Raw genomic sequence first — 23,364 nt, 5'->3', positions numbered from 1 at the left:
CTACGCTATGTTAATATTTTAGACGAGATATTCATGTTAAACTTGACATTCTTAATACACTAGCATTTAATCTGATTAATTGGAGTCACCTTTCAAACCAACAATGATACTTACAGCTCAGGGAATAATAATGTACAATGAATGACATACTAGAAACAAGAAGTGAATATCAGATGTCAATTCATGACAAAGTAAAGTGAACTGAAGGCATGCAATTCTAAATTCAGATTTGCCAGTATCCTGAAAAAATAATAACAAAAACTATTGGTTGTAAATTCGCAATAAAGTGGGGAAGACTGTATGCGCATATAATACCAATAACTGGTTCCAAACGTACTTCCTTGTACTGAAAACATGCTGATAACAGCTAATTAAGACACACACAAAATGAGCCCTGCATGAGCCGCTTATTAAACAAAATACAAGCACAGAGTGAGAGTATGACATTAACACGGGGCGTCAGTTCTAATTAGATGTTGATTTCATAGTTATGAAAAACACTCGCACGAACAAACAGATAAAAGTCACGCAAACGTCGTGCCGCCTTGGTGTGAAGTCTATTTGGATGAGACGCAGGAGATTAATGGCTGATCGCTGATCCACCGGGACGCGCTAACAGCATTAGACGGCAGCTTTCACTCGGGATGTGAATTCAGCCTTGTTCCAAGTGGCTTTTAGGATCCATGTCACTCATTCAGGGAGACTGTGTTTACATCAGTTCGGTTGAAACTAATAAAATGTAAAATTATCAATGAATTAGCTCATTAATATCTAAAAAAACAAAAACAACAACACTACTATAAAATTAACTATACGATCAGTTGTGTTTCAAAATACAAAGGAAAAACTAGAGCATGAAAGTTCTGTAAAAGTTTCTGTAGAGTTAATTGAATTGTTGAAATGTAGGTTGTGAGACTTTTGAAGTTAGAATGGTTTAAATCTGTCAACGAATGTGGAATAAAAATATGTAAAAAATCTTAATTCTGAGATTTTATTGTGAAAATGTGACAATTTTTGTAATGTGATAAATAGTTTGGCATATGTACAGAATGAGCTAATAGTTTTGGAATGGTTTGAATCAGTCGAGAAATGTGGATTATCTTAATTTGCGAATTTTATAGTGAAAATATGGAATCATGTTAAAAGTGGGAGTTTTTGGAATGTGAAGAACAGTAGCCAAAATGTCCTGCATTTTCAAATTTGTAAATATTTGGATGCTTGAATGGTGTGAATATGTGGAAGTATGATAAGATCAAAGGTTTCAAAATGTGGAACTTTAATTCATTTGAATGTACTTTTGTGGAAAATATGTGAAAACTGGGAATTTTTGGAATGTGGAAAAATTCAAACTCAAATGTTCTGAATTTGGTAAATACAGTGGTGACTCGACTTACAAGTGATCCTGAGTTTTTTTTTTTTTTTTTTTTAAGGATGCAAGCCGTTGCTCGACTGATTTTTTTCTTTTGACTTTTGAGCAAAAACCTAATGTTAATACACAATGAAAAAACTGCCATAGATGGACTAATGATAGGATCAATGTTGCGGTGTTATAACCCTTTAAGCAACGGACCTTTGAACACAGAGATGTAGACAAACAATATAACAATACTATATTATATACACAAACTGTATAATCTTTTCCTCTGTGAAAAATGACTAATATTACTGCAGCCAACAGTCCGTTTTGGACTCTTCTTCCTGTATTATGTACATCTTTATTATACTTCCTCCTGGTTACCAAAGCACAATCATCAGAAGGAGCCGCACAATCAATAATTTATGATAAACAAACTGTTTAATTCTTTACATTCAATTTACATTATTTTGTTATTTTATGCTTTAAGTACAATACTGTAGAGTTCTATATTCCTCATTAAAAAATTGCATGCATTAATGGAATTTCCATTCGTTTCAATGTGGAAAGATGATTTCAGATACAATTATTTTGTGTTACAAGCATAGTCACGGAATGTATTAAACTCCTACACCACGGTATTTTGAACTTTGGTTTGAATCAGTTGAAAATCTGGAAGAAGGGTTAGTAATTAGTCTAGAAATGATACATTTATAAACATAAATTAATGTGTCATTATAAATTCAAATTTATGAATAATAATCTTAATTGTAATTGCATTTCCAGTAGAACTACTGTTTATTTTACAATTTCAGAAGCCTGTCTTTTTTTTTTTTTGTAAATCCAAAATTCATGCAGTAGCCAAATGTGTTGTTTAGTGGTCAACTTGGTCAAAGGACGTGAGAAATACTTTCCTGTTGGGCAACATAATCCTCTCAACTGCCACATAAAAATAAATCATTGCGTTCCTCGTCTGCCGTCTCCTATAGTGACTCTTTTGATTGTGCAGAGCCATGACCTAAATAACAAGCTTAAAGTAGGCTCAACTCACATTCAAAGGCCATTTCACCAGGCCACTAAAAACGTCCGCTTGCGTCAAATCAAGCAAAATTTAGCAAATCAAGCCTTCAAGACACTTCCTGCTGGGATCTCGTCTCACCCAAACAAACATCACACACACACACACACACATTTTGGGGGAATTTTTTCTCTCTCTCATACCATATGGTTGCTAAATAAAAAGTGCAGCTTAAAACTACCGTATTTTCACGACCTTAAGGCGCACTTAAAAGTTTTTCTTGCACTGTTATTCGAGCTTTCGTAAAAGCCGGCATAATTTCTGAGGGGCCGCACGGCAATGAGACGGACTCGAACCTGGCGTGTTTGATTGAGAACTTGACCAGCTGTTTATTTCAGATACAGAAGATGAGGACTTTGATGGATTTGTGGATGAGGATTGATCAAAAAATACAGTGAGTACATTGTTAAATACTTCAATAAAGTACAACCGAACTCAGTTTTGCTCCCGCTGCCTTTTTAAAAACATCGTTTTAGCGTGCACGCATGCTACCGTATGTTTTACCATGCCTGCGCCCAATAATACAGTCCATCTTATGCATGTGTTAAATACAGAAATAGACCCCGTAACTGAGACTGCGCCTTTTAATACGGTGTGGCCTATGGTCGTGAAAATACGGCATTAGTTTTGACCCCACAGGATGAGCGGCGGGGTTAGAGCAGAGCATAGGGGCTATGGCCGACGCAGTCACGGTAAACCGAGCTCGAGCTCAATCTGAGCCTCAAAGAGGCCACAGCCTGAAATGAGAGGCCAAGCAACCAATGCTGGGCGTCAATGAAGGCTTACAAATGCACAAACTTTAAGTGTAAAATATCATAAGGGGGGTTATGCTGTTGCCTTTTTCATGCTTGTTTTATGGTATCTTTTTGGCATGTGCTAGGTACTCATTTAAAGTTTTACCGTAGGTTTAGTCACGTTTCAAAACTGCTAAAACTTTCCATCAGCGGTATGACATTTTTTTTTGTCATAAGTGCAGTGCAGGGTCGAATACTGAATCACATTTATGAACGCGCCACCCACCACTCTTCAACAAATTCAAGGTAACCTTAATATATGATAAAAACCACCATCATTAAATGAACATTTGCAATCAGCTACAAAAGTTAGTGTGTCCACCATCTTTAAATGAACATTTGCAATCAGCTACAAAAGTTAGTGTGTCCACAATTGGTGAACTCACTACTAGTGATGCACAGAATTTTCCGCCACCGTAAATGCCTCAAAAGTACAGTTCAGCCGAAATACTTTTGTCGTCGAAACAAGGTGGATCAAGAACATGCGCGAATGTCAATCACACTCATATGCACATCAAACAAGGTCACGTGCGCATACCGAACGCACTTGCGCGCAGATGTCACACGCGTTTGAGTAGTGTTTATGAGAGCGCTTCACTTGTGTTTATGAGTGTATTTGACAAGTGTTTGAGTGCAAACGTTTTAGTATTGTGTATGAGAGCCTTTCAGTAGTGTGTATGAGAGCATTTAAATTGTAAGTGTGAGAGCGAATCTTGAATTATGTCCGTAACAGCTCCTCACTTTTATCCCTGCCCACCCCCCAACCCCCCAAAAAAAGACAAAGAAAAATTTAGGTGTAAAAGAGCTTTAACCTATATCTAAGTTGTCAACAGTTAAGTATATTAAAGTGTTCTGTCTTTGCACACATTTTCAGCACTTGCCTTCAAACATATTTAGAAACAAAACATGAAATGACTTGGGTTCATCTTTAAATCGAGAGAGGGGGAGTCAGATCACTAAACAGTATGTAAACAGGAAAGAAATGTCTTTTGAATTGACCGAATTTGAACATGTACATCGGTTGCACATGATTAAAATGTGTACTAACATATATGAATTGATATTTTTGAGGAAAAAAGGGGAAAGGTATCTCAGTTTGCCACATTTTAATCACGTGCAACCAAAAATTACTTTTTTTCCCAGTCTAGCGTTTAATATTTGTATTTTATATCAGATGTTTATGCTTGTAGAGTTATTTCTGTGCAATTTCGGCATCTGTGCATGCAGGTTGGTTCGTGTTCCATGAATATACACAGCCATGTCCGATGTGTTGCTTGAAATGTACATTGAAAGAGACATGGAGAAAAGAAAGAAAATCAAAAATGGACACTTAGACCAAATGTTTCTGAATCCAATTATAAAGACAGCAGTTTGTGTGCAGAAATTGTTTTTCTTTTTCCATTCCGAATTTTTTTATTTGACAGAGATTGTTTTAAAATCCAAGTGTGTGTTCATTCAAACTGACAAAAAAATGCAACCCCACCCCAAAAATATGCAGTACATCCCACACATTTTTACAAACACACAAAAAACAAGTACAGCCTGAAAATGTGCTGTGCCAGACAGATCTCTGTCCTTTTGTATAATTCAGAAGCTGCAACAACCAAGCTGCCACAATCTCATGAGTCTTTGGATGATAATGAAAACAAAATTCACTTAAGTTAAACACACTTCCATATACTATGAGTAAAAGAAAAAAAAAACATTGAGGGAAATACATGTGTGAGAGAGAGAAGTGAGATAGTTAAGACCTGTTGTGGAAACTCGATAATCTAAAAAAATGCACATACCATACTCACGTTATATAATAAGACACTGGAGCCATCATATTAAATCTTTGGACTTGCTAAGGGAGCAAAATGCTTGATGGAAAAATTAAAAACCAGGGAAGATTATTTAAAAGGCATACTTATGAATTCAAACTAAATCAATAAATTAGACAAAACACACCCACTCTTGAGTGATTGATTATGTTGCAATGGGCACAGCTGTGCATCCAATTATTTGGCCATAAAGAAAACAAAAGCAATGTGAGCGACGGCTGCAGTTAAGCTAAAGTGGAGCATTATGGAAATGAGCGCTACCACCACCACCTACAAGGACATTTTTCTAAAATGACATTTTGCCACGTCACAGGAACAATGCTGAGTCAGCTGAGGCCAGTTAGCAGCCTGATTAACACAAACACCCACACACTTAACTTCAATGTTTTCATCCTTATGCGTGGTAAAATAAGACTTGAATGATGAAGATCGTGAGGAGCATGGGGTATATATATTGTACTGTACAGATAGGGAAGTACATTATCAATTATTTGATTGATTGTTAATATTGTTGAGCTATGGGAAGCTGAACTTCATGTGGTTATGGCACAACATTATTCTGCTTAAGTAACTGGCATCAACTGGAAAATGGCATTTGATTGTTTTTTCCTCATAGTTGATCAAAGAAATTTAGGGAAAGCTCAGGGGGAAAAGAACCTTACAATTATCTTTAAAATGTTGAACCTAGTCGCAAAACGAAACTTCACTTGTGAGTTACAGCCCACCTATGATCAGCTCAACCATATAGACCAATGCCATTCGGCTACTTTAAGTTGACCTGCAGGAACATAATCTTTTGAGTCCAATTAACCTCGAGTCAGGAAGACCTGAGAGCACTAATTGACCTAAATTAATTACGTTTCTGCTAGTTTTTCATAAGCACGAACAATTGGGCTCAAGTTTACTGTAAAAGTACTGACACTTTTAAAGACAAATTCCACGGTCTGTTTGCAATCCTGTGTGAGCTGTTTCTCAGCGGGCCGAGACAGAGCAACACACTGTACGCATTGTTCGGTGGCTGTGAGGTAGGTGGAGGGCAACAGACGCAGCAGCTGCTCCACTGAGGATCACCAACACACCGGGATATTCGGGACAGTGAGCAGCTGCTAACAGCTTCTTTGGCAAGTGCTGAGGACTGTCAGGGTTGAGGAGACACCGAGTGGACTGCCAGTATTCGGAGAAAACCCAGATTCGAATCAAGAAACGTCCTTTGGGGAACAACAACAGGTTTGCCCGTTTGACCAACTTGTGCAAACGTTACCTGGCCGTCCCAGTGTCAAGTGCACCAAGTGAGAGGATTTTGTTTTGTCTGTCAGGAAATAACATCATGTGACAGCGTGCGAGTTCTTCACCCAGCCCACTTCGATATTTTAATGTTCAGAAATACAGTGTATATATTCTGCATAAATACAGTATATGAGCTGCCCAAGGTCGGTGATGGAAAGTTGCCCTGAGATAATATCAATGACGTTATCAGCGACTAGATAACGTCGACTCAACTTTCATCATATTAAGTCAAGTCTAGTTTATGCCAGCAGAGCAGTTACAGTGGATGAAGCCCTTAACATTTATGTCCTGTAGGTGGCAATGATGAAAAAAAAAACCTGGATACTTTGGGCCATGTCACATCCCCCCTTAACAATGTGCCTTTATGTTTTTTTTCTGCCTTATGATGGTAAACTTGCATTTGTCAATCCACAGCTGAAACAAATGTCATCCTGCCTCTTACTACAAAAAATGTTCGCTCTTTGTTTTGTTGGCAGGAACAGAAGAAAAATTAGATGAGATCAACTTAAACAGTTTGAAAATGTTCACTTTCACCAAGACAATATTTTGCTTTTTAGCCAGCAGAACCATACTCAGTCGCTGCCAACTTAAAAACTTGACCTATTGTGTTCATTAAAATAACCACCCACGTATTGATCAGAGTGCATTAAATTAGGTGCATTTTCCACTGCACTCTGCACCATCACAGATATGGGCATCTTGTGCTGAACATGCTCCTGAGTAATCCACGGTGCAACCACTTACGCACCACTCAAACAACGGGGCTTGGGATTTGCGGTAAAGCAAGAAGCGGAGTGTGGATGCGCACTTCCGCAGCAAAGTCCACGTGCAAGGTCGGCTGCTTCAATTCTGGGAGTCGAATTGGCTGCGTAAGGCCACAGTTGAGTGGCAGCTTTATAATTTCTAAACTCTTGAGTGGATTCCAAGTGGAGATCCAAGCTATTAGTAAAACAATCAAAAAACAAACAAAAACATGTCCAATTGTGTGGGAATGGCTTGCTGATGCTGCAGTGCTTATGAGCGCTCTCCTCCCACCTCTTATCCGCATGCTCCTCCTCCTCCCCAATGGATGACAAAAATCCTGTTTTAATCAGCAGTGTCGGAGCCTGACCTAGATTGCCTTGAGAAAGCTTCATGGTGGCCGAGGTTTACTGATGAAGGAGAAAGGTGCCACGAGCACGCTTTAGCCCAAATATTTGTCACCATGCAGCACGAGGCCTCCTGGAGCTCTGGTTTCTGCCAAATTTACAGTGCCACTGTAAAACTACTGCCATAACCCACCATGAAATATAACACAAACCCAAATTTTTTCAGTATCGGTATTCCTGCGCAGTTCGGCAGATAGCGAACAGTTTCACTATCAGTACTGAGGTACCTTATGCAGATAATAGTTTTGGTATCCTTACAACACAGCAGACTCACTGGGCGGGGTGTACTCGTGGGTGCCCTGATGCCATGTTCCCATGGAGCCGCGAAACAGCAGAGGTCTCCGAGTGATGACGTCATCTTTTGAGTGCATCTGGGTTTAAACGTGATAAGTTTAGCCCAACTCTACTGACTCATCCACTCCATATCCAGACGTAAACAACCCTCAGATCACTTCCAAAATGAGCCCGCCCTGCGAGTGTGCGACGTGCTAAGCCGAGTGGGCTCAGTTCCCGTGTGACTCCTTTTACTTGATGTGATCATCACTAATTAGCCTGCAGGCCACAGCAGCATGTTGTTGACCAGCTGGATAAGAGCATGTTCACCACCGTAGAAATGGACCATCGAGTGTCATGTGCATTAAACTCTTCTGACTCTTCACTGAAACACCGTTCCTCTTGAGGTAAAAACCAACGGGTGTTGCTAGGCAAACTCCGCATGCAGCTTATGGCAAGGCCCGGAAAAACCCATTTAGGATGTAATCCTTCAAGATGACATTAACATGCCCCGAGTTTAAGTAGCTTATACAAACGCCCTACTGCAGTGACTGTTTGGAGTTGGAGCATTTCGGCAGGAATGATGAAGTGTCTCTCGAGAACCTTTTGTCAATGTGACTACCGCCACCCAGTCCTCCTAAAAACGCCCAGGGCTAAATTTATCCTGAGTGGAAATTGTGAAATGTATCATCATTAAATGCTTTCATTTGTAGCTTTGAAGAAATGTTCAGTCATTGGCAGGAAAAAAAACAAAACTAAATTTACATGTACCATGTTGTTTATTAACCAAGAGCTAGCTGGTGTTGGAACCACTGTCATGCTATCAAAACACTGTGCTTCCATAACTTTGCTCCATTGTAAACAGGCTAACAAAAAAATGAATTATTATTATTTATTTTTTTAAATGTTGTGTCATCATTTAAATTCCCATTTTAACAAAGTGAGCAGTAGATAGAACAGATAGCTGTTTTCATATGTAGGGAGTAAAAGTAAAATGTCAGCAAAATAAATAGCAAAGGACAGTTACCCAAGAGTCTACTTACAGTGGGTACAGAAAGTATTCAGACCCCCTTACATTTTTCACTCTGTTATATTGCAACCATTTGCTAAGATCATTTAAGTTCGTTTTCCCACCTTATTCATGTACACATAGCACCCCATATTGACAGAAAAAAATGGAATTGTTGAAATCTTTGCAGATTTATTAAAAAAGACAAACTGAAATCTCTCACAGCCATAAGTATTCAGACCATTTGCTCAGTATTTAGTAGAAGCACCCTTTTGAGCTAATACAGCCATGAGTCATTTTGGAAATGATTCAACAAGTTTTTCACACCTGGATTTGGGTTTAAGTCAGGGCTCTGGCTGGGCCATTCAAGAACAGTCACGGAGTTGTTCTGAAGCCACTCCTTCGTTATTTTAGCTGTGAGCTCAGTGTCATTGTCTTGTTGGAAGGTGAACCTTCGGTCCAGTCTGAGGTCTTGAGCACTCTGGAGAAGGCTTTCGTTCAGGATATCCCTGTACTTGGGCACATTCATCTTTCCTTCGATTGCAACCACTCATCCTGTCCCTGCAGCTGAAAAACACCCCCACAGCATGATGCTGCCACCACCATGTTTCACTGTTGGGACTGTATTGAACAGGTGAAGAGCAGTGCCAGGTTTTCTCCACACATATTGCTTAGAATTAAGGCCAAAAAGTTATATCTTGGTATCATCAATCATCTTGCCACAATTATGTCTGTAAGCTCTTCAGGCAGTTCCTTTGACCTCATGATTCTCATTTGCTCTGACATGCACTGTGAGCTTTAAGGTTTTATATAGATAGGTGTGTGGCTTTCCTAATCAAGTCCAATCAAACACAGCTGGACTCCAATGAAGGTTTAGAACCATCTCAAGGACGATCAGAAGAAATGGACAGCATCCGTGTTAAATATTAGTGTCACAGGAAAGGGTCTGAATACTTATGGCTGAAAATGAATGAAAAATGAACTTAAATGATTTTAGCAAATGGCTCCAATATAACAAACAGTGAAAAATTTAAGAGGGTCTGAATACTTTCCGTACCCACTGTAAGTATAGTAACAAAGTATTTGTACTTCCAGTAGTTTCTTCCCAATACTGGCATTAAAATTGTGTGAATATTTTTTAGGATCGCAATAGTTATTTATGACGATATAAAGATCTGTAAAAACAACAAAATTGCATCAAATTCCATTATATAAACAACAGCAAAAAGGGAAAAACACTAACACAAAAAACAGCCTACTCCGTAAGTGCTATGATAAATACGAAAAGTTTTCCCTGAAATTACATATAACCTATGGCGATTGTGCAATGACCATTAAATTCTCATCATTTAAAGCAACAAGTGTGTCCAACGGTTCACTGTTTTGACATTAAAATAAATGTTGCTGATTTGTCTCATCAATTAATCATTGCATCAGCCCTTTAATGTGCGATACCATAAGGCTCTTCATACTGTACATTACAGTTTAATGAACATTCCCCGAGCTGTTTAAAAGCTTCAGAGCAGGCTGACGTCACATGGTCGCTATAAAACCACTTGCAGTGTGTCCTGTACAGTATATTTATGCAGGCAGGGGGTCCTGTGGGACGAGCCAAAATTAGCAGTGGACTTTGAAAGGTCATAGAAGAGTGGGAATGGAGCTCCTGTTGACGCAGTCTGTCCAATCACATTTATTCCCTTCAGCCAGAGACGACGAGAGCAGACATCAAGATTTGAGGAAAAAGAAAGCAAAACATTAACCCCTAAAAGACGTGAAAAGGAATTCCTTGAAAACGTTGAGGTAGTTCTACAAGGAGCTTGAACTGCAACAGCCAGACGTCTCGAAAGGCTGAGCAGACTTTGCTGGAGCTTGTTTTACTGTTGTTTAAACAGCGCATTTGGCTGCAGTGCACACTGTGGAAGCAGGCGGTGGAAGCCTCCGGAGGACTTGTTTTTCACAAGCCTGTGTGGTATGCAGGCACGACCCAGCCCACTCTGATCCAGCACACGGGCAAGCTGGTTGGCATTCCTGCTCCATGCAGCAATTATGGCTCATCTTGAAGCCTCTTCTCCCACTGTACACAGCCATACCCCAAGGCAGGACGTGTCTTTGTCTAAATCTTTCAATTGTCACCTCCCCATTTAGTCCCAGTCTCTAATTTTAGCTGCAACACATTACTTGGTGACAATGAACTTCTAGAAAAGCAGCAAGAAAACCTTTGGTACCAGAAATCCAGTGGAACCTCCAAAGACCAACACAATCTAGTCTGTTGACCCCCCCCCCACCCCCCCTCCAAAATAAAAATCAATATGAAATCTCAGATTGCCAACACACAGTAACGTATCAATGTTAGTAGGCTTTACATGATCAGAATTTTTGGGGCCGATCACCAATCAGCAAGTTTAAAAAACCGATAAGATGGAGCAATCTGTCCATTTACATGACTTGTTCATTTATTGTATATACTTGTGTACTTTATGACTTGCTCATTTATTGTATATACTTGTGTACTGTATAATGTATCGATCCATTTTATGTACCGCTTATCCTAAATAGGGTCGCGGGCGTGCTGGAGCCCATCCCAGCTCAAAATTATTCTCTAGCATTTTAGACAAAAGTTAAAACATCAATGACCTCTAGGGGATATTCAAGGATTGGCCACTGACATAAGTTTAGGTCAGATCAACATTACAATGACAGAAATAAAGGATGCTAACTTACAGTAATTCAATTACTTTGTTGCAATTAAATTACTTTAATAAATACTGTCAATTAAATGCTTACTCTAACTTTCTCTGTCCTGGCCGGCTATATCGGCGGGTGTTGTCCAGAGTTTGCGTCCGTTTGGCAATTCCTTTTTTTTCCCCTACGCTGCGTTGGTTGAACACGGCATGCTCCTCTCCTCGTGTACATTCTTCAGGTGCCCGATAAAATTTGTGTTGAAGCATTTAGATGACGTTTCCCACAATGTACTTCAGTTGTGCACAGACTGCAAATAACTTACGTGTTGTTTGTCTAAGACACCGCAAAATAGTCCCACACCTATGACATGTTTTTTAACAGACAAGATTAAAATTAACTTTATTGGCCATCAGATAGTTACAGTACTGCGCCACAAGACATGTGACAAGGCTAAAAATAAACTAGCTTTTTGATTCATATGCAACGGCGACGCGGAGTTAATTAAATGTCTTGTGCGGAACCGATCAATGACATAATTGATCCGATCGGCGAATTATGACATGGAAGCCGATCAGCATAAAATGCAAATTATAGGCCGATACCGATCAGATCGGCGTAAAGTCTGAATGTTAGCTATTTTAATATAGCCTGCCATCGCTAGTCAGAACGTATTGTAATGCCCCCGCACGTGGTCAAGCATAGACACTTCATCGAACATAGAAAACAGCCAGCCAACTCTACTCTCTCATTCGACGACGCCCACCCCAGTTTTTTTCAAAGCACTTCTAAAATCCTCTTTAAATGCTCTGCTGGGATGTAACGAGAGTCACATGATGCGTGGATTAACTTGTATTGTTTGAAAAATCTACCAATAAAGCTAGATTTACAGTGTATGTCAAGTTTTTTTTCCCTTTTTAAAAAAAGATTCAACATGGTTCACACCATCGCTCGGGTTACGATGAAATCCGAATCTGCAGGACATATGCAAAATTACAGGAAACAAGCAAATAGTCTGTGAGAGCTCCAGCTACATGACGCCGCACACGTAAACGGATGGATAATGCAAATTAATAGTCGGGACGTGAATGCAAATCTTGCAGAATTTCAAACAAGCTCGTCCATTCATGCAGCTGTGGGGCCACATGACATGCCTGCAGCGGAGGGATTAGGACGATCAGCTGAGCGCGACTCAATACCACATTGTTCCCCGCTGCTCACCGCTTGTTTTTCCCTCCAAAGCCAGCAGCTTATCAAAGGATAGGACTGAACGCCTGCCAAAATCCAATCACTCCCAGTCCACTTCTTTGCTGTAAAGTGCAGACAAAAACACAGCCCCGGTGCCACAATGTCAAGGCTTTCTTGGCAATTCTAAATGCCCCCCTTTCTACACCCAAACAAAGCATGAGGTGCTTTTCGTAAAACAAGCTGACGTTCAGGACAAACAAACACGGCAAATGCTAATTGAAGAAATCATCTTTGGCATTGAGATTACACAGCACACTGTTGCCTTTGTTGGCAGGCCACATCTGTATTGGAGCGACAAAAGGTGGCCATACAGCACGCTTGCTGCTATCAGAAAGGGTGTGTGCTGGCCTGAATCCAGCCTCCATTCAGGCTCTTGTTGTCTCTGCTGCAAAGCGATAACACACAGCAGTGCCGATGCATCTCTTCTAATCTGTGCAAGGTTGCCAAATTAAAGGCCTGTCCAACATGGATTTGATCCGTGGAGCTTGTACTTGCACAATGACTGATGACCTTCAAGTTAAATTATCTAATATTACAGTAATGTATTATAAAGAGTGTTTATTGCATCTCATCTGGGGAACATTAGGGAAGCAGTGACCTTTGATTATTTGTCACGGCAGATTTATGTGTTAGCTTAAAATAATAATAAATACTATTATAATAAGTGTTTTTGCACTGTGAATTCATGGCTGTATCTGGATTGGAGACACAAACTCTGGGAATTGGGAGGGCCATGTTGCAGTTCCGCCATTTCAAAGGCGACGGGTTTGTGTGTACAGTATCGCAATTTTCAGTTGCAATACTGTATCTTTACAGGCTTAGGTATTTGCTACATAGTGTAAAAGAATCCCAGTATTAGACCCAGGAGTCGAGTTTGATGCCCTCCAGTTCTATACTCAGAAAAATCTAATCAATCAAACCGCGAGAAAGTAACTGCTGGCCTTATTCTTGAAACCTGGCTGTTTTGTACCAAATAGTAGAAAGTTTCATACACAAATGGGAAGACACAATTCTGTAAAGGCATCCAAGCAAGCAATTCTCCAACAAAAACCAGTGCCTAGTTCCACTGATCCATGGCAGGATTTGAACACTCGCCACATAAAAGTGGAATCAATGCTATAAAAGAAAATAACCAGTATGTACGTAGTTCCTCTTGCAAAAGAGAAGTAACGACACACCAGTTTATGGGTTTAAGCTACCTTTTATATACGGTACCAACGAAGATAAACATCATAGCAGCATCCCTAACTGCCCATTGAGCATTAGGAAATGTGCACTGCAAGCACTTGGAACGCTGTTTTGAATAGCCACATCAGCAGCGTCTCGCGTTTGAGAAGGGCTTGAGCGAAGCAAAAGACGTTGAACCTGCATCTGGCCTGCGCCGCCGCTCAAACCGTCGTTAGGAAGATTAAAATTGCGCTCACTTGGCAATCACGCAGACAGGCCCGCGGTTGGATGTCAGGCAACCGGGGAGCATGTCAATACAGCGTTTGCTTAAACTATGCAAACATTGCACCTGATGGCAACCAACATGTGCATAGGTGGGTGGACTTCGGTTCTTTATGAGATTAAAGAGAGGCTTTTGGGAATTAAGTAGCGTAAAAGCAGTAGTATGAACAGATCAAGGAGGAAAACACCCTCAACACACCACAGGATAAATTGATCAGGATAATCTTTAAGAGACAGCTGAGAATCGGGCCTTTGCTGACGGGATAAATCAAATTTGGCAATGCAGGGTTGCGCGGTATACCGGTACTACAAAAGAACTGCAATACCTCACGGTCAAAAATGAAGCGACATCACACTTTATAATAACAGCACCTCTGTGCAGTTAAGCTGATGGCGAAAATTTCTCCCAAAAAGAAGCTCTTGCTTCAAGGTGTTTATTAGTCACTCCTGTAAAATATGTAGCCTACCGTAATTGTATGTTTGAAGAATGAAAGCCGGACAAGCACGCTGTAGTAGGCTACAGCGTACTTTATTCAGCCTCACGGGCCCAACACAACAACAGGATGGAAAGACAAAACTCCCAATCCACAATTCGCTACAATTTCCAGATGTAATTTACTGTATGAATCTGACAAAACAAAGACTAAACATTGTACAGTATAGTTGAGCACCAAAATGTTCAACTAAACCATCCATCCATCCATTTTCTGGGCCGCTTCTCCTCACTAGGGTCGCGGGTGTGCTGGAGCCTATCCCAGCTGTCATCGGGCAGGAGGCGGGGTACACCCTGAACTGGTTGCCGGCCAATCGCAGGGCACATAGAAACAAACAACCATTCGCACTCACAGTCATGCCTACGGGCAATTTAGAGTCTCCAATTAACGCATGTTTTTGGGATGTGGGAGGAAACCGGAGTGCCCGGAGAAAACCCACGCAGGCACGGGGAGAACATGCAAACTCCACACAGGTGGGGCCGGGGATTGAACCCGGTCCTCAGAACTGTGAGGCTGACACTCTAACCAGTCGGCCACCGTGCCGCCTCAACTAAACCACATTGCGTCAAATGAAATTCTACTAGCTTAATGCTAATCTATCATGGAAAATGCCATCGATGGGCTGATGGAAATAAGCATCAATGTTACAGTAATTATAAACCTAGCAAGCTAAGCCCCAAGCTATGAAGCTATAACCGGGCATAAAATTAAATGATTATACATACATTTTCATTTAATACCCTCCACTACACAATATTACTTTGAATTACTAAACATACTAAGAATTTAAGATTCCATATTTTGTCATCTACGATTCCACTGCTTTTCCTGATATTTTAAATTCAAAATTTCAGTATGGTGACAACACTAGTGTGAATCCTGCTTTAGCCGTTTGTGGTGTCAGCGTTTTATTTCTCACCTATGTAGAGAGACGAGTCTTTCTTCTTGACATGATCGTCAATGTAAGACACACCCAGGGGCTGCACAGGCGTTGCGCCGATGCCCAGTAGGACCTGTGCTCCGATTAGCAGCAGGTACATCATGTTGGTGTTGGTCTTGTTGGCGCACACAGTGTCCTCTGCCAACTGGACCTCCCTGCTGCTGGCGTTGGAGCACACGTCCCGCCCCACGTCAGTCCTCCACGTGTCCCCTATCTCGTACTGGTTAGTCAAAAACTCGGGGAGAGCGGAGAGGAGGGCGCCGAGAGCCATGATGATGCCCCCGCAGCCGATCAGGCGGGGCCGATGCGCCTTGGCTCCAAAGTAGCTGACAAACAGGATCAGGGCCAGGTTGCCGATCTCAAAGCTGCTGGCGATCACGCCGACGTCGGCGCTTTGCAAGTTGAAGCGACGCTCTAGGGTAGTCAGCACACTTACCTGCAAACAACGGCACACGGTTAAGTCGGGAATAAAATCAGACGTGGCAGACAAATACAAAAACAAGAGTTGGAATCTCACCATACAAGTCAAAACATAAACAGTGCCATGTTTTCATCCATCACGCTGCCTTTCCATTGGAAAATTATTAAATAACAAGCAGATCAGTTGTTCCACTGTGGTGCATTGTTGCCGACAGGCCTGTTTCCCATTAGCTGGCCAGTCATACTTGAATTTCCACGACCGTAAACGAGGAACAGCTCATCGTAACATTTTCTCTTCTCCCAGCTGTCTTCTACACGCGACAGAACGAGTCCACTAACCTCCCACAGAAGGTGCCAATCACATGATCAAATAATCAAATTCCATGCCCTGTGATCAGTTTTTGTGAAAGTAGGTTGTTTTCATTTGTAAACCACTGTGACGCATCAAAACGTTTCTCAGGCCTGTTTTCAAATCAGTCCCAAATGGTTTCCCAGTTGCTCCCTTCAAACTGTCTGCAGCTATGAGAATAAATATCAACTTGTGGTTTTAGAGTTGGAACATTTTTCCACTGTGCGTTCAATTCTCCTGATGCGATGCGCATGGTTATTTTGGATGACTGCTGACCAGTCTCGGGTGGACTCCACCTCTCAACCAGAATCAATTTGGGTTGGGCACTCCACGTGGATGACTCCAAACCAAATGAATTGAAATTTAGTTAAATTCCCTTTCAGAGGCCTTTCTTGTTAAAAGTACACACTGGAACCATAAAAGTCAAATAAAATCAGTTCCATGATCCTGGATGACTTCCGAATTGTTTGATTTTCAAAAGAAGTTTTCAATAGGAAATATTTGAAATAAAATTAGTCAGCTGTTGTCATCATAAACCCTTTAATAACTGTAGACAATCTTTTTAGTAAAATTCCAACAGTGACACTGGCCGAAATGTATACATACACGAGTCTGGTTAAGTGGCATCACTGCCGTAGTATCGGATATCCCAAGGCCACAGGTGGCGCTACAATTCCTAACCATATCACCGTTTCAGCCAATCAGAAACCGGTAGAAAGTCATTTCTGGAGAAGGTTGCGATGGAGAAAAACAGGAGCTAGCAGGTGACCTGGAGTCACCCTTTGTAGTGGGTGAGCTTGAGCCTATGCCAGCTGACTTTGGACAAAAGGCACACCCTGGACTGGACAATAAACACAACGCGTGCCTGGAGTCACTCTTGAATATTCAAAATGAAGTAGGGTCATGTGAAGAAATAGTTTCAATTTTCAGTGACTTCAACAAAGTTCACATCTGAATGAAAGTAGAAATGAAAATGGGTTTTTTTTCGTCTTTTTTTATTTTTTACATTTAGTGCTGTTGGTGATGTTTTCATGTACAAAGGGGAAAAGATGGAAGTGTCATATTTTTCAAAGAAGTTGTCCTCTGCAAAAGCAGAATCGACAGCAGGTTGTTCTCGCAGCTGCTGTGACACAACTATGGCGCCCCCTTCACAAATCATTACAGTACGGCGAGCCTGATCAGTGGGAGTGCTGCATGCCGAGTGTCCTCGGGCCAAGAGACTTGACGGAAAACTTCGGAACGAGCTACGTCGTCTCTTCCCCCGGAGCAGCTCTTTCTTGCACCGGATAAGGGCCGCATTAACGCGTGGCCGGCTGTCTCTGCCTCGCCTGGGATCTGACGACGGCGACGTCTCATCCTGTTCTTCGAAACTGTGCCAGGGCTGAGGGCAACCTGTTGACATGACAGCTTTGGTGCAAGGCTGTGAGGAAGTAATCATCCTGTCCAATCAGATATCATCCCATGAAGGATGGCCTGAGCAGGAGACATAACTGAGAGCTGAACAGTGCGCTGGGAACACACTGCACGAGTTCAACATGCTTGTGCACTTCCACTCTGACGTTGACCAGACAGCCTTCCGAGGGGTTTGAACCCAACATAAATTACATCAGGGGGTGAAAAAAAAGGAGCAGACTGCATATTAGGGAGAGACCGCAGCTACATCTCGTCAACCTCGTTGCTCAAAATGCAGGGGAAGTGTTTAACATGTTGCCTGGCAGCAAAATAAACCTCGCCCAGTCGTGGGACATCCCATTGCCTCACAGAGAAGAACGAGTCCCTGTCAAAGGAAAGTTTTTCTGCATCTTGGCTCCGACAAGTCGGCTGGCAGCTTTGAGACTAAAGAGGATGTGCTTGAAATGTTAGTTAAGGAGGGCACAACAACAGGGCTAGGGTTAACACTAACCCAACAACAGAGTGTTACTACACGTGTTACACGTGTTACACGTGTGCGCTCTCAATATAGGTGTATATATAGTTGCTTGTATTGTTTTAAAAGTATGTTTAATGACCTTAAAAAAAAGCTTTAAGTGCCATAAAAAACAAAAACATGCCAAGGGTGCACATTAATAGGGAATCGCAGCTTGCACTTATTGCGCGGGGGTTGTCTGGAACCTAAGCGCAACGATGAAGGGGGATTACTATAAATAAAGTGCAGATTTATATATCCGTTAAACTGGCTGTCACTTTGGTTTTGTAAAAATTAACATGTTCAAAGGGCATCCTGAATTATGTATCAACTCTTGACGGCTGCGAGTGTTAATGATAAATATACCTGGGTGATACATTTAGCCATACAAGTCGGTAATTAATTCCGCTGATTTATTTATTACAATTTGACTTAATTCAGAAATGAATTACTAAAATGTCGGTTATGAATACTTTTGTGTTTGAATACATGTTTTTAACACAAGGCTATGGTGCGAATGCTGTTCCTGTGTTAGCGGTGTGAAAGTGTCACCAGGAAGACTTTACCATCACCAATGTTATATAGGCTATACTCTTTAAAGGGGTTGCTTTAGTGATCAAATGTTAAGTGTTAGGGCTAATTTTAGCTGTCTAGGTAAAAAAAGAGCTCAGAATTAAGTGAAGGAACGTAGGTACTGCTAATTGCAGTCCTGCGACATTTGACGGCACATTTTGCCGCCGCCCGCCGTGTTGATTAATTGCCTCGGGCTAATTATCAGCTCACACAAAAAAGGGCGCCATGATAGCTAGGTTTGTCGGTGTGCTGACAGCAAGCGCTTTTAGATCTTATCATCCAATTAGGGACTCTTATAGATCGCACTTGATCATCCAGAAACTCTCTGCGTGTTGGCCACAAACGTCACAAGCCAAAGAGGGTCAGGTGCTTGTCCGAGTAATTTTTGTTTTGACAATTACTGTTGTGTTTGAACAGGTGTCCAAACTGAAGCCACTCGAAAAGCATTCTGAAGATTTATTGCTTTATTGAGTTTGCTTGTCAGCGTTTTGATTCAGGATATTCAGACTTTGGAGTACAGAAGGAGACTACTTCCGTCCCTTGAAGTAAAGTGTACTCTATGATGAATTATCAGACTGTACAATATCCAGGACCAATTATGTACAAACGTCAAGCATTGCCTTTGAGAGAACCATCATAAAAGCAAACAAACCTCGTTAGCATGGTCTTTAATGACACTATTTGACAATTATAAAAAAAATTAAATAAAAATGGCACTAATGTAACCTATAGGGCTCATTTTTGGACTCTCAAAAGACTTTGTACCATTTCCAGAGCCAAGGGTGCTCCGCAAACTGTTAAGGGTACAAAATTAGATCATAAAGACTATCACACCAGTGACAAGTCATCGTACTCATTTAACTGTATTTTAGGGACTTAAGCTCCAAGTAAATTATCCTTTTCCGGGGGCAAAAGGCAACGGTATACTCCTAAATGATATGTGTACAAAACCAGTACTTTTTGAGTAGGGATGCACCGATACCACAGAGTACCAGTACTAAGATGCTTCTTTTTAATTATTTTAATCAAATATTGTTTAGCAATATAAAATAAAAATGTTTAGAAAATGGACTACGTTTCACTTAACTAAGAATTTTTAGAGTACCACCTTGCCATTACTGACATTTTAACCACACATTTCACTTAAATGTAGCGTGTAACACAAAGCATTTCAGTTATGTGGTGTCTCACTCTGACCACTAGGGGCACTATGTAAAAAGGTCAAATCGATAAGAGATGCACAAGAAAAAAGAGACAAAGAAGAACGTAGTCTGGTGGATACACAAGTGGGAATACGGGTGCCATGTTACCTCTGTGTTAACGACAAAATAAAGGGTAAAAAGAAAAACAAGATTGAACTCATGGAGCATAATTTGCAGTTGGCCAAAAGTGTTGACAAGCTGGTGACATGGAATCGGTGTCTTAGTATCGCAGTATTTTTTCCAGTACGAGTACACTGATATCAGTGCAGGTGCACCCCAAACAGTAGATTATTTTAAAGTAACCTAAAAATTTCCTTTTTTTGTGTGGCCATACCTATACCAACCAACCATTTGAGTCCCCAAATGATCCCTATGGGTCACATTTGTGCCCACTACACCCTTTTTCTGCATTGACAAGCCATTGTATGTACTTTTTAAGGAACCACAGCTTTTTCCTGCGAGTATTCAAATGGGACACCGGAGGCTCCACTGTAAGCATGAACATACAGTTAAAAGTGTTTAGTCTGTTTATTTCAAGCGACCTGAGGAAACAGCCTCTCCGAGAATAAACATTGCTAATGCTGGAACGACAACTTCACCGCCTGAGGTTGTAAAGCAAGTCCAACAAGAGAGAATCGATTTTCAAGGTCGCCACGACTTTGTGTGTTTTAATCAAATTTGTAGAGGAAGAATAATACTGTACGCTGCAAGAGTTAACCTTGAAAAACATTTCTGCGAACATCAATAAAGCGCTGCCATCCTAAAAAAGACTGTTAATCTTGAGATGTAAACGCTTTAAGGTCATTGATTGGTTTGGCTCTTTCATTAAAGGAGGTAGCCAACATTTTTTTTTTGGTAATGATTTCCACAGAAAGGATGGAACGCTCAGGAAGAAGGGACATTATTCCACCTTTGGATGGACACAAGCATGACACTCAAAAATATAGTCACACTTGATTTTTTGAGCTTTTTGGCCTTGAAAACAGGAGCCCAATAATTAGCCTTATTTGTATTAGTGTATATTCTATGTTATATGGTGAAAGTTCGCCATGCTTTCTATTTTATGCAGTCCCTATTTTATAAAGCGCAAGTTTCCCATGCTCCATATTGGATACAGCGTACGTTCCCAGTGGTCCCTATCTTACAGCGTATATACTCCAATTCAGTATCGATTCAGTGGTGGGGTGGGGTGGGTTGGGTGGGGGTTGTTGGCGCTTGGCCGGTGATGGCGTTATATGGATGGATGTTGTACTGGACCAAAAAACAACAAAATGGTGACCAAAAAAAGCAGCAGTGGAGTGAAACCGGCGCGTTCAACTTTTAAATTTGACGTTTAGGGTCAGTTTGGATTTCCATGTAAATCCGGAACATAGGAAATAAACAAAAGTAAGGTATTTTTATGCCAGGCATAATTTTTAAGTTTTATCACAATTTTCAAGAGCAAAGATATATTAATTTTACATGCACTTTACTTTATCAATGTTTACAAAGAACTGTCATGTTTGTTACTTTTATACTCCATATAGAACAAACGAGTTATGACTGTGCAAAAAAAAAAAAAAAAAATTCTGTTTAATATTTCAAAACTGTACTTTGTGTTAAGAATTTTGAAACAAATATCTATTGTAGAAGATGAAAAAACAAATTTTTATATGTTGCAAATATATCATTGAAGGCATTTAAACAAAGTTAAGCGTTAAATCTTTACGCCAATATTTTGGGGGGTGTCTATTAAAAAAAATAAAAACATCACTTTTTAGTTCCTAATGCTCTTTTTACACAGTGAAAGCTCCCTATGCTCAGTTCCACATGCTCCCAATTTTATAGTGTTAAGTTCCCCTTTCTCACGGTATAAGTTCCTCATACTCCCTATTTTACAGTCTAAGTTCCACATAGTCCCTATTTTACTGTAGAAGTTCCCCAAGCTCCCTTATGTTTTACAGTGCAAGTTCCCCAAGCTCCCTTATGTTTTACAGTGCAAGTTCCCCATCCACCAGCCGTGCAGTGGGAGCCCAGGTACCCGTCACCCACCCCACTCACCAGGTATGCTCCCACGGTGCCCTGAGCCAACATGAGGGCACATTCCGAAATGAGGAATATCTTGATATTTGAGAAGCACGAGGACTTCTTGCGGGTCTCGTCCACTTCCAGCATGTTGTCCCCACCGCCCTGGTGCGACTCCCGGGGACTCTTCACCTGCATGCCCGCCGCCTTCCACGCGGTTCTTGGCGAGGAAGACGCAGCAGTAGTAGCAGCAGTAGTAGCAGCAGCTCGCGGCGACTACATCCGCGTCGACCCACGTCGTCGGAAGGTTTTACGCCCCCCCCCCAGTAAAAAGAAACAAAAAAAAAAACAGTTGCTCCGAAGTCTACTCGAGGAAGCTAAGCGGCACACGTCCGAACTTCTCCTCGGTGGGTCGCCTGAACATCGCCGCCTCCCTCCTCTTCTTCCTCTTCCTCGTCGTCGAACGGGTGCCACAAGACGAGCATGGGGGCCACAAAGTGTCCTCCGCGTGGAGGCTCGGCTCGGCTCGACTCTCTCAACAGTCTCAACTCTTCCTCGGGACTGTGGGACGTCTGCCCGCCCCTTCGGAGGATCATACGCGGGACAGGAGACGCAGCGAGGCGGAGGCTGTGCTCAACGGAAAACAAAAATACTTCAAAAAAAAAATAAAAAACCTTTATTGCGTTACAAAATTGTTACGTCTTAAGGGGGACGTAAGGTGACGTTTGGGCGCGTAAATTATATGACGCGTGGCGATGACGTCATATTACGGGAAGCTCCTCTGTAGTGGACATTTGTAACCTTTAATATCTCCCACCGGCCTCATATTACCGATTTAACTCATTTTGCCATTAACAGGGAATATTTAGAGCTTTTCAATGATACCAAATGTGAAGCGGTGGGACATTGGTGCCTACACAAAATGGTGTCCATCAGTGCAAGTGCATTTTATGGTAAGAGATAAAAGTAAGTGCATAAATACTTTTTATTGAACAGATTTTGGCTTGAATTGTTGGCATGTTTTAAATGTGCCTTAAAAATGCATTAAACATTATCAGGATTATTTTAACAGTATTTTATCATATAATTTAAGTGTTTTAAAAGAATTTCCTCCGTAGTGGACATTTGTAGTTATTTCCTCGGTTTTGTTCTGTTTCTCTGGAGCAACACTAACTAACACTCCTGAAGAGCTGAAGACATTTTTGGGGAATTTTATTTACATGGGCTGTTTAGCACATCTAAAAATTAAGATTTGTATTGGGCCTCAAACACCAGAGTTCCAATCGTGGCAGAATCCATGACCAGAAATAGTTTTTTTTCAAGCTGTGAACTTT

At 41.1% G+C, this 23,364-nt stretch overlaps 1 protein-coding gene across 1 annotated transcript in view; it reads right to left on the bottom strand.

Moving 5' to 3' along the window:
- Window positions 1-22,662, bottom strand: part of slco3a1a (solute carrier organic anion transporter family member 3A1a) — a 39,608-nt gene extending 16,946 nt beyond the window's left edge. The window contains exons 1-2 of the mRNA XM_061677803.1: window positions 22,067-22,662; window positions 15,556-16,012 (exon numbers count right to left, since the gene is read on the bottom strand). Coding sequence (XP_061533787.1) covers window positions 15,556-16,012; window positions 22,067-22,228 — 619 coding nt within the window. The 5' untranslated portion in view covers window positions 22,229-22,662. The remainder of the gene's footprint in view (window positions 1-15,555; window positions 16,013-22,066) is intronic.
- Window positions 22,663-23,364: the final 702 nt, after the last annotated feature.

The sequence above is a fragment of the Phycodurus eques genome, chromosome 5 (assembly GCF_024500275.1).
Source record: "Phycodurus eques isolate BA_2022a chromosome 5, UOR_Pequ_1.1, whole genome shotgun sequence".
Lineage (NCBI taxonomy): Eukaryota > Metazoa > Chordata > Actinopteri > Syngnathiformes > Syngnathidae > Phycodurus > Phycodurus eques.
Note: the sequence above shows the minus strand (reverse complement) of the source record. Positions and strands in the feature narration are given on the sequence as shown.